Source organism: Neomonachus schauinslandi, chromosome 3, assembly GCF_002201575.2.
Source record: "Neomonachus schauinslandi chromosome 3, ASM220157v2, whole genome shotgun sequence".
NCBI lineage: Eukaryota > Metazoa > Chordata > Mammalia > Carnivora > Phocidae > Neomonachus > Neomonachus schauinslandi.
The window spans coordinates 123911009-123922919 of record NC_058405.1 but is presented as its reverse complement, the minus strand read 5'-3'; the positions used below and the strand labels follow the sequence as shown (position 1 = coordinate 123922919).

General features: G+C 48.3%; 1 protein-coding gene across 1 annotated transcript; it reads right to left on the bottom strand.

Annotated features, from left to right (window-relative positions):
* Positions 1-3081: 3081 nt before the first annotated feature.
* TBR1 (T-box brain transcription factor 1) lies at positions 3082-11215 on the bottom strand. The gene is made up of 6 exons (XM_021703206.2): positions 10376-11215; positions 9623-9777; positions 9137-9258; positions 8405-8563; positions 7167-7228; positions 3082-3940 (listed from the first exon to the last, which is right to left on the bottom strand). The coding sequence occupies exons 1-6, from the start codon at positions 11065-11067 to the stop codon at positions 3082-3084; spliced, it is 2049 nt and encodes a 682-aa protein (XP_021558881.1). The 5' UTR covers positions 11068-11215.
* Between the last annotated feature and the right edge of the window lie 696 nt (positions 11216-11911).

The following is an 11911-nucleotide window of genomic DNA, read 5'->3' as shown; positions in this document are numbered from 1 at the left end:
GCTCGTTTGCTCGCCGTGCCTGTGGCCCGAGGGCGGCGGGCCGAGGGCGCCCCCCCCCCGGCGCCCTCGGGCCTCGGCGCCCCCCGCTCCCTCGGCACCGCACGTGCGCCTCCTCCCCGGCCGCACTGGGCGGCCCGCTCGCAGGAGCGCAGAACCCAGTGGGGGCATTACAAGAAAACACTGCTCAACTTCTCTGGCTACACAGGCACCGTGTTTTGTACTTTTCGTCCCCTCGTTCGGGTCTTAGGTGTGGGAAGGGTGAAAGAAACACAAAGGAAAATCAGCCATCGCCTTTCTGTGTGGCAGACAAAACTCCGCGGAACGCCGTCTAGTGGCGAAATTGTCCAGGGACAACAAACCGGTTTTGTTTCCCCCCCCCCCCCCCCGCCGCCCCCCGAATTTTCCTTTTAACTGGAACTTTGAAGCCTCTTTGCATCTCTCAATTGCAAAGGGGTTTCGGGACAATCTCTACGTGGTGGTACATTTAGTCCCATAACCTGACACTGACCCAGACTAAGCAAGAATGTTGAACCATTTTCCACCTCTTTCCTGGATCTCCTTTCTCTGGAGACAAAAGTACAAAAAATCTCTTCTCCACGAGATAAAGTCAGAGCTCTGCGGACTCCTCGACTAAGACGCAGCGAACCTACCCCACCCCCATCCCCCAAGCTGGGATATCCACGTTTCTGCATTTGTTCTCAAGGGATGGGCATCTGACCTGGGCAGGACTGGTACAGGAATTCCACTGTAGAAGAGATGGAGTGGTACCCCCCAGATACCTCCCAAAGCAAGTTTTAAGCTCAATGCTTAAATACCGACCATTCCGAGTTTGTTCTATGAGTCCTTACCCCACTCCAACCCTGCCCAACCCCCCTGAAACATCCCGCTCAAGAAATATAGGCCATTCTGTGTTTGCAGTTACAGATTGGCCACACATCTCCAAGGCCTCGTATTTAAAGACCGGGATTTTCGACATCTGCCTAAAGCGGTGGTCAACAGCCTATTCTGACACGCATTTCAATTACATCCTACTCTTGCCCAAAGCCTCCCGCCTGTGAAATTTAAAGAAATTCTTAAGTCCTTATTTAAGACCCTCCTTTTCCTGCTTGCATTATTTCCGACTTCAGAGAAAATCAGATAGCTACGATGAGGAAGTGCCTACATCTTCCTGGGGGGGGGGGGGGAAGTGCAACAAAGTGAAACTTGACTCAAAGGGAACTAAGTTACTTGTAAATAAGAAGGAAAAAGTAATTACTGGTAGTGCTATAAAACAAATTTAAGTGGGAAATGGGACATGATTCCCATTACACAGACTGCCCCATATTCAAGTGGGGACGGGCTATTCTTCCTTAACCCTTAAAAGTAATCACCTATAATAAAATATTTTCAAACTGTAAACTGCTTTCAAACACCATAGCGTTTTACCAGATTTATTTACTTGTTATACACAGACGATACAAACGAGCAAAAAACAAAACGTTTCTCAATGGAGTGTGTACTTGTATAAATTATTCAGTTCACAGACAAAACGAAACAAATATAAAAATCACAACATTAGATTTACAGAAGAGCCAAAATATACACACGTTTAGACCCTGAATTCCTATTAGGAAAAATCCCCCCATGGACTGGAATCTAGATTGAATATTGTGTATGATGCATATTTCACATTAATTTTAAAATACAAAAAAAAAGTATAGGTTTGCTACACAACATTAGAAATCCTACTAATCTATTTCCAGGGGGATTAATGCTCCTTATCAAATATAACAAGACTTAGAGGGGGGAAAAAACCAGTCTTACTTGCATTAATGCTAGTGTTTTCCCAAGGAAGTCAAATTTCAGCTGTTTCTAGGTGGCAGGGAAATCATTTTCAAAACTAAAATGCAGTAAAATATACAACTCACACAATTTATCTTCACTAGACTACACTATAGTTACCAACAATTCAGTCATCTATATCATTAGTAGAATATTCATTACAAAGATTTACAGCATATAAAGGTGGAGGGGGGACTGAAAAGATATTCAGAAACAGTTTGTCAGCATATTTGGCACCTGCACAGACCAGTAATGGATTTGGCACTTTGGGGAAAAACAAATAAGGCAAAATAATATTGCTGATGTAGAGCTATTCTATTGGGGGGGGGGTGTTGGGGTGGGACATACAACTCCAGTTAACTTTTCTTTGCAGGCATCATGCCACTTAATGGACTTGCCTATGAACAGACACCTATCCTTTACAGGTGTTTGGTCGGATTCTCCTTAGCTATTTGTGTGCATTAGGGCACAGAGTAATTATTTCATGCAACGGATTGAAGAGAAGTGAGAAACCCATCATTATCTATCAAGTATTTCACGTTTCCAGAGCCTCTTAGAATATTGTTAATTATCTCACAAGGCAATTTTTTAAAGTGGAGGGGGGGTGGAGAAAATGGCAAAGAAAGGAAAAGAATGGAAAGGTTAAGCGTGAACTGGTTTTGTGCCTTGACGATGAAAATAAAAACTAGCCATTCGGTACAATAAATTAACACTATATACAGTCATTTCACAGGCTTTGTTCCACTAAAATTATTAACATCCCTACCATCCATCCATCCATCCACTCGGGGATAAGAAAGGACGCGCTGGGTGGGTCCAGGTTCTAGAGTCAACATCCTACGGTTTAATGGGGAGGCCGAGACTTGGAGGGTCGGAATCGCTGCTGCCTGACAGGACTGCCCAGGTCTCCTAAAGGTGAAGAGTTTCATTACAAGAAAGAGAAGGAGAGGGTGAGAAAAAGACGAGAGGGAGGAGGCTTGTTAGGAGTATAACTTCACAGAAGGAGAGTAAGGAGGAAAACCAAAAGGTTTACAGCAAAGTTGAAGGTCGGTGTGCTAACTGCAGAAACTGCTGTGCAAAAAAAGGTTAAAATCGCACTCGGAGACCTGTGCTTATTCGTTGCAGACGGTATTCGAGGGCCAAATAACAGGAGGGGGTGCGCGAGGTGGGCCGTGGGGAGGAAGAGCTGGGGAGAGCTGCGAGGGGCTGGCTGGGGGGCCGGGCGGCGGCGGGGCGCGGGGCCGGGCGGGCAGGGCCGGCCTAGCTGTGCGAGTAGAAGCCGTAGTAGCCGCCTATGTCCTTGGCGCAGTTCTTCTCGCAGTCCCGCTGGGCCAGCACCTCGCTCTTGAGCGGCGACGAGCTCTCGGACACCGGCGTGTCGGCGGGTGAGATCCGCCTCCGCTTGGCCTGCTCGTAAATCCCCGAGTCGCTCGAGTCGATGGACTTGATGGAGGAGGGTGTCTCGATCCAGCTGGAGTCGGACAGGTCCTTGGGCTTGGCGTCCTCGGCGGCGCCGGGCGGTAGCGGCGAGCGCTCGGCGGCCAGGCCCTCGGCCTCCTCGCCCAAATAGGGGTTGGCGCCCGCCATGCGCGCGGCGGCCGCGGCGCTGTTGGGCCAGCAGGGCAGCACCGAGCCCGACTTGGCGCCGCAGTACTGCGGGGGGCTGCGCGCGCCCCAGCCCGACGGGTCGGCGTAGTAGCCGAGCGGGCGGCCGGTGCAGCCCGCCGCCTGCAGCGGCAGCGCCTTCACGCCCGCCGCCGCGTAGGAGAGCAGCGTGGCCGCGTTGCCCGCGAAGTCCGTGGCTGTGTCGTAGGCCGAGGCGGCGAAGTCCAGCCGGTTGTTGGCCGGTGTCACAAACCAGCGCTGCGGCGACGGCGCGCCCGGGTCCTCGGCCTGCTGCGGCGACAGCAGCCCGTTGGTGTGGGGCACACTGCGGTCCGTGCCCGGCCCGGGGCCCGCGCCCGCACCCGGGTGGAAGCGGGCTTTGGCGTAGTTGCTCACGAACTGGTCCTGCAGGAAAGAGCCGGCCATAGCGTAACGGGCCCCGGGCACGATCTGCGAGCGCGGGGAATCGTTGGGCGAGGGGGTCAGGCGGTCCATGTCGCAGCCAGTGTAGATCCTGCGAGGGAAGGAGAGAGAGAGAGAACCGAGGGGTGGCAGAGAGGTCCCCTCGGGAGGCAAAGGGAAGGCCACCTCCACTTTTCGCCCACCCCCACACTCTCCGTCTGTAACTTGCGGTCCAGGGCGGAGACGGACAAAAGGTCACAGACTTGCGTCCTCCCCAAAATAAAATAAATCGTGAAATTGTAAAGAGGTCGGTTTGTCGTTCAGGGACCTAGGCAAAACACAGATCAAGAGGAAGGCTTCCCTGTCCCCTCGCTCTCTCTCGCCAACTGTACAGGGGATCAGAGAGCGGAGCGCAGCAGGGATTCTCATCCCACTTCTCCAAGGTCTGCATAAACATTAGGGCAGATTTGCCCAGGGACTAAGGTGTTACTTGCCCAGTGGGCCTTTTCTGTGCAGTGAGAGTTTCTGAGCAAAATTTCTAAACAAGATACCCATTTCTTCACTCTTTGAAGAACACTTTCTTCCATCTGATACACACGCAGGCTATCCAGGTAGTAATCAAAAAAGACTGGCCTTCACCAGGCTTCTAAGACTTGAGCACTGCTGCTGGAAGCCTCCACGGTACTTACTGTCCATTGTTTCCCCCGTGTGATCCTTTAACCCCCACCTCTACCAATAATAAGAATTACTACTTGGAAACAAAGTCATCAATCAATAAAATTCTTTTACAAAGAAGAGGGGGTTTTGTTTTGTTTTGTTTTGTTTTTGCAAAGTAAGCTCCATGCCCAACGCGGGGCTTGAACTGACCACCCGAGATCGAGTCGACCCCAAAATCAAGAGTCGCATGCTCTGACTGAGCCAGCCAGGTGCTCCAAGAAAAAGGGTTCTCTACTCTTTTTCCAAGCTTTTGAACCGTTACTGGTAAATAATAATAATAATAATAATAATAATAATAATTTTTTAAAAATTTTAAAAAGACAAAAAGCAAAACAAAAAAACACCAAAAACTACCTTTGGGGCAAACTCTTACAGTGATTATCAACCTCCTCCAAGCTAACCCTTATACAACTTGACTATGTGCCAGGCACTGTTGTCTAGGACTGTACAGATAGTAATTTAGTTAACCATCACAACAATCCTCCCAGTTATGTAGCATTATTATCCCACCTTACAGATGAGAAAACTGAGGCAAGGGGAAGTTAAATAACTTGCCCACAGACGGTAATTGTGTTACTGGGAATCACCTTAGGTGAAATAATGATTAACTCTAGGCCCTGGGCCTAGAAAATCCCATTAGAATTGAGAGAGAACCAGAGATTGGATCAAGATTGGTAGAAGTGTTTTCTTCTACACATAGACACATGCCTCCCTTTTTATTTAGCTCACACATAAATGTTTTAATCTTTAATCAACACAGTGTTTTGAGAGAGAGCCTCAGTCTTGTCAGACCTTAATCCTTTGGGGAGGAGATTCCCTGGGGAATGGCCAAGCAACCTTCTAGTCCCCCTGAACTCTCATTGCTCACCCTGTTTCTCCAAAAGTGAGCCATGCCCAAAATATCAACATAAAAGGGGATAGGGTGGGTGGCATAAGCCATTTTGCTCTCCCCTGTCCCCTAATAACTAAGGTCTCCATTTGTATAGATAAAGAAGCTTTTATGGAAAATATACAGTTTAAGAATCAAAAAGAAGTGGCTTTTCCTACAGGAGTCAGCCAGAGGAGGTCGGGTGAGGGTGATGCTGCTGCCCAGGTCCATTCTGCTTACCACACAAAATTTCCCTCCTGAAATTTAATTCCAGTTTCAAATAAGTAGAGGGAGGCAGGAAGGGAACATAACCAGCAAGGTGCAAATATCTTCTCTGTTTGCCACCACAATAGTTTAAAAAGAAAAAAGCAGCCTGCAAAAGATACAGTTTAGATGCCCATCCAGGTCCCAACCCACTTGGGATTACCGAATTGATTTGTGCAAAATAAAATGCTTTGGAACAGATGTTCGCAACAGAATTAAAAGCTCAAAACCTACAAGACCCCCTAGTACAGAGACCAGTATCTCTGGTCTCCTGGGCCACATACTTTCCACAGTGCCGGGTCCACATTTTTAGATTGTGAGGACTAGAAAAGCTGAGTTTTTATTCCGGGGTATCATCTTGATGAGCCTTGTTTCCTCAAAACTACTTTTAAGGGAGGCACATGACAGTTATGGGCAGAAATATCAATGACTCTCTTTTCAATTTGTTATAAAAAATATCAGGAGGAAACTTTGTTATCTACCTGGAGATGGAATAGAAGAAGCAGCCACTTGTCTACTTCTCCATAAAATTAATCTATTTCTGGTCAAAGACAACTTCAACTTTGTAGCTCTATCCCAGGCACTTAATGCAAGCCATAAAATTAAAATTTATGTAGTCTTCCTTTTTATGGTCAGAATAAAAGGGGGGGGGGATCCCGACAATCCAGATTTAGATTTTGCTATATAACACTATCTGAACTCTTGGACACTGTATCTGAACTCTGAGCAAGAATGCTAGAACAAGCCCAGAAAGCACTAAGTTTATATCTCTTGTTGCCCCCAGAGAACATCATTTTGATAGAAAAGACACGGAGGTAAGTAAGGGAGGCCCGGAGAAAAGGGTACCAACACATTTAATTAAAACACGCCTAGATGCAAAAGATAAAAGGAAATATTTTTCTTTTGAAGCTTATAAATAATACACAGCAACAACACCTGGGTCCTTCCCAAAGCCCGAAATAACTGTAACAGTGGCTCTGCTCATTACCTTGCCTACGGTGGGTGCACATTTTTTTTCAGTCCATAGTAAACTTGCACAGGAAAAGCTATTACACAAAACTTGGAAATGGGTAAATAAAAGTCACATATGCCAAGGAGAATGTAACAACTGCCAGAGCCACATGCACTTTCCGGCAGAATCGGGCGGTTTCAGACACACAATCTGAGCTGAGCATCTGCAGCGCCACATACAGCTCCCACACCCAGGAACCAGGGCAGCTTCCCCAGCCAGCTAGCCCCAGAGGCCCGCCAACAACTTTGTAATTCATAAGAAAGATAAAAATAAGTGAAGGAAATCTTTGACCAAAACCACAAAAGCACCAGAAAGTCACCAGAAAGAAGGGGAGCCCATAAAAGGGCAAGGGAAAACCTTGGAAACAGCCTTGTCTGCACACACTCGAGCTTCCAAAAGCCTTGTACACAACAATCCACCTTTGACCTAAAGCCCAATTCCACAACTATTTGAGAAGGAAGGTGCAAAATTACTTACGTGTCATAATTATCCCGAAATCCTTTTGCAAAGGGGTTGTGATCTATTTTCAATTGTGTAATCTAGAAAAGACCAAAAAAAAAAAAAAAAAAGATTAATACGGTCTCACCTTCTATGTAGGTGGATTAGGTGTTTACTAATATAACACCACTTTTTACAGGGGCCTATGGCCCACAATTTCATTAAGTAGCAAGGTTTCCCTACCTGAAAAATTTGAGGGAATGAATAGAAAGGGAAAAAAGAGAAAGTATCATGAAAGTTATGAGAAACATGTTTAAATTAATGATGCCTAACACTAAAGGATTGCTTTCAATTAGCTCTCCCACGTGTTCTAAGTCAGTTAAAATGCACATTTTAAAAATGCTTGTTACAAAAAGGCAGAAATCTTTAAGGGGCACTTGAATTCATCACCAAATGTTGCCTATTTTAAGTGTTTCACCAAATTTTTAAAAGTTGGTCACTTCTGATTCACAGCCTCAAGAACCCATAACTGCATCTTAAAATCAGCTTTAATTTAAAATAAATGCATATTTTCATTTCTGATTCTTTCATTTAAGTTTTTTTTAAAAAATCCACCGTCACTCCTAGTAGTCAAATCAACAGAAGTAAAATAAGTTTTGGTGAACTTGCAAAAGCTGAAGAGGTTCAAGTGCTAAAAAAAACTCGCTCCACAGCTTCCGGTAATTTGATTTATTGTACTTTTTAGATATGTGAATGTGTCTGTTCTTTTGATCACCCAAAAAGTGGTGTTTGTTTATTTCAGCCATCAGTTCTGAGACTTTAATTAATTAATTAATTTATTTATTTTTAGATAATGCCAAAGCTTGCCAATAATAAAATGCAGGGGGAAATCTGCTTGTTTTCTAAATGGAAGAAGGACTCAAAAAAAAAAAAAAAGAGAGAGAGAGAGAGCGAAAGAGAGGAGAGGGAGAAAGCAGATTTAAATCTGTTCTAGTTTGAGAACTAAATTAAAATTCCCAAAAGAAAAGGCCCTAGAAATCCTGGGCCCCTCAACGGTGGCCCGCGTGACCCGCGATGGAGACGAATAGGAAGCGTTTCCCCACCGGCAAGGTATTCAGGGAAGGTGCCCAGCAGGCCCCTAGCCCTCCGCCCTTTTGGCGCAGCAGAGCCAGCTGTTGCTGATGTTAGTGCCCGAGCCGGGGATGGCGGGGACTGCGGGCAGGTGCCGGGAGAAGCCGGAGCCGCCCGCCGCGCGCCCAGCCCCCAGGCCTCCTTACATCGGTGTTCTGGTAGGCGGTGACGGCGATGAACTGTGTCTCGGGGAAAGTGAATGTCTGCACGCGGCCAGGCTGGCTGGTGTCCTCCGTGCCGTCCTCGTTCACTTCCACCACATGCAGGCGGGGCTGGTACTTGTGCAAGGATTGTAAAACCACCATCTGTCCGGCGAAGAGAAAGGGGAGCGCGGGGCGGCGCGTTAGCGCGGTCAACGCGCGCTGGGCTGGGGCCGCGGGCCGTGCAGGGGCTGGCTGGAGCCCGCCGCCCCGGCTAACTGACCGTGGGACTCGCCGGGCAGGTGACTGGCTAGCGGGGGCAAGACCAGCCCTGGTTCCTCCGGGAGCAAGGATCACCGGAGCACCGGAGGAAAACCGAACCCGACTGCCTGGTCGTCAGGGCCTCCCGATCCGCCTAGCCCTCCTTTTAGGAGGAACAAAGATTTTTACAACCCCAGATCCTGTGGGTTTCCTTTTCGAAATCAATCAATCAAGTATTTGTACAGTACTTGGGAAGGTCGGGCACTCGGGAATTGGGCGGGGGGCAAGAACAACTTTACAGGAGGGTGGAAATAGAATTTTTAAAAAGTCTTTTTAATGTAGCAAAGAAACATATGTCCAGTTTCTCATGCTGATTTAAACTAACGGACTGGATGTTAGCGAGGGACGTACGTGTGTGTGAAAGAGAGAGAGAAGAGAGAGGGTGGGGTGGGGGGAAGGAGCGCTTGAGCCACTGACCTGCCCATTGTTGTTTGAAGCTCCTTTGTTGTTTGTAAGTTTTAATTTTCCAAAAGAGATTTCTTGGCGCATCCAGTGAGCCCCCGTGTTGGGGGAATCCGGATGCATATAGACCCGATTTCCTAGAGAAAGAAATACGTTGTTTACATATACCCCGGGCACTGCCCAGTCCCAACTCCTCACCGCGTAGGACACACACACACACACACAGACACACACACACACACACCTTATTCCACAGTGAGGCCCATTAGCTGGGGGTTTTTTAGGCCTCGCTTTCTTCCTATTAACTGGAGATGATTAAAATAGCTTTTGCATAATCCTCCCCCTTCTCGCTGCTCAGTCTGTCCCCCTATCCCCCTCGTTTCCTTTTAGAAGTCATTGGCCGATCGTTTTAAAAGTCTCTCGAGCCAGTCCACAAAGGCTTTAATTAATCATTCTCACCTAAATAAGTGTCAGGAAAATGTGTTAATTGGAAGGACTTGCCTTGCACATTGGTGTCCGCTTTGCCGCAAGGAACCCATTTGCCTCCTTGAAACCTCCAGTGATTGGGATCCGCCAAAATCACATCCACAAAAATATTGTAATGAGCCGTGGGATCGAGACCAGAAATGTTAAAACTTAAAAAAGGAAACATGCGCCTATTTAAATTAAAGGGGGGGGGGGGAGAGAGAAAACAAGAGGGAAAAAAACCACATAAATGTTAAAGATTAAATGCAAGAAGCGCGGCGCCAGATAGCAAAGCAAAACTTGTTCTTCCAGCGTCGATGAGCGAATGTTTGCTGGGTTAGAGAAGGGGTGGTGGGGGAGGAAAAGAAGTGAAGCTGAAGTCGGGGAGACCGGCGGGTGAGCTGTGGAGTGGGGAGTCGGCAGGTGTCACTGCCCAGGTGGAGAGTGAGGTTGGCGACCCGCACCTCCACCTGCCCTTGGTTCCGGGCTTTGATGCGTCCCTACAATTTCCCAGCCGCAGGCCGGGACTCTCCCTCTCTTTCGCCTTTCTCCGGCCCCTGACTGGTTCTCTGACCACCTTTCTAGAGCGGGAACACCCTTACCAACATCACCGCGGCGGTTATATCTTCCACTTTCCCCTTTTTCCAAAACCAGCCAACTCCAGGGCGCACCAGAGCGCCTTCCACTCCGCTCCCGACCCCAAAACATCGCTACCGGGGTTAGTCACAACCCAGCGCTCTTGCCCCCGGGCCGTGCCTGGAGCAGCGACTGCCAAGAATGTAGCATTACCTTCCCTGTTTGGTGATGATCATCTCCGTTTGGTGGCGGTGAAATTTCAGCCAGAGGGGCCTGTTGCACAGGTACACCTGCGCTTTGCCGGGTACCAGTCCGGGCTGCGTGGAAGAGAACTGGTAGAACGGGGCTCCTTGGTAGGAGTGGCTGTACTGCTGTGGGTAGGGGTAGCCGGCCGCGGGGTAGCCCTGCGGTGAGGAGTTGGACAGGAGGCTGTTGTAGGCTCCGTTGGTGATGACCGGGTGGTGGGCCATGTAGCGGCTGGGACTGCCGATGGAGAAGGCGGGGTGCGCCGGTCCGTGCTGGCCGGGGTACGGGAACATGGCACTGGGAGCAGTGGCCGCAGACTGTGGCTGGCTGGACTGAGAGAGGAGGTAGCGATCTGCAGCAGAGCCATCGAAACTGTGACGAAGCTCAGAGACCCCGTCCAAGACAGGAGAGAGTTTACTTCTCTGGACGTCCCCTGGTGAGTCCTTGGAGTCAGGAAAATTGTCTGTATCTGACTGATTCGTCATCCCCCTGGTAATTTTTTTCAAAGGTGAACTTCTCTCCAGGTTGTCAGTGGTCGAGATAATGGGATGATCGTGCAAGACAAGCTCAGATCCGCCTGAATGTGGGTAGCTGCTGCTCACATTGAGAAATTTCTTGGAGAGCATGATAGAAGGAGAAAGGCAGTGCTCCAGCTGCATAGCTCTAGAACCTGAACACTCGCCCTCCTGTCCCTGGTTTTTAAAGTCCTATTTATCATAAACTAGAAATCCACAGACCCCCTCACTAGACAGAAAGCACTTCAACCAGCAAATGCTTCTCAAAGGTTTGATTTACTTTTTTTTTTTTCCCTGGGAGAAGAGATTGGCCAATTGACACTATGCAGCAATCAGAAAAGGCTCACTTTTGATCTTGCTGCTTGTGCAGCCGATGAAACGGCTCCTGCCATTGGTTAACTGCTGACAGTAATTTAATTAGATAGACATTAATTAGGATAATCACCTGGCTCCTGGTCGCGACGATCATGGCAAATTGAAGGGGATGATTTTATTGTTGGCTTGGGGGGTGGGGAATGTGTGTTGGCTTTACGTGAGCACTGTTGTGTCACCTTTAAGCTTTGTGACCACTGCTTTAGGAAGATTCAAAGATGTGCAATTTACTAAACATTTCCCTACCTTCCCCCCACCTCCCTCCTCTCCAGCCGAGGGGCGGAGGAGGGAATTCGATGATGCTAGGAGACTTTTCGGATCTGAATGAGCCAAATATTCAGTTGAATGTAACGATTTCAAGTGCAAAGTATACAAAGCGCGAGCCGGTGGCCTCTTCTCGCCCTGTAAAAGTTCCAGAGTCTGTCTTTTCCAGTTAATACAGAAGCACATAACACCTGAGCCAGTCCTTTGTGAGCAGGTCCTGCGTGTCCTCGGCGAACCGCCTCCCCCCCACCACCACGCACACCTTTTTAACTACATACATAAATAAATAAATCACTGCTGCTGAGAGCCACAGCGATGAAAGTGAGCGGGAGGGGGGAGAAGTGGGGGCGAA

Bases quoted from the DNA above. Each gene is read 5' to 3' on its own strand.
- TBR1 (XM_021703206.2), bottom strand. From the start codon at position 11,067: ATGCAGCTGGAGCACTGCCTTTCTCCTTCTATCATGCTCTCCAAGAAA. The intron at 9,778-10,375 runs GTAATGCTACAT...TAATTTAAATAG, and splicing joins ATCATCACCAAACAGGGAAG to GCGCATGTTTCCTTTTTTAA. The intron at 8,564-9,136 runs GTCAGTGGCTCA...TTCGCCGGACAG, and splicing joins CTTCAAACAACAATGGGCAG to ATGGTGGTTTTACAATCCTT.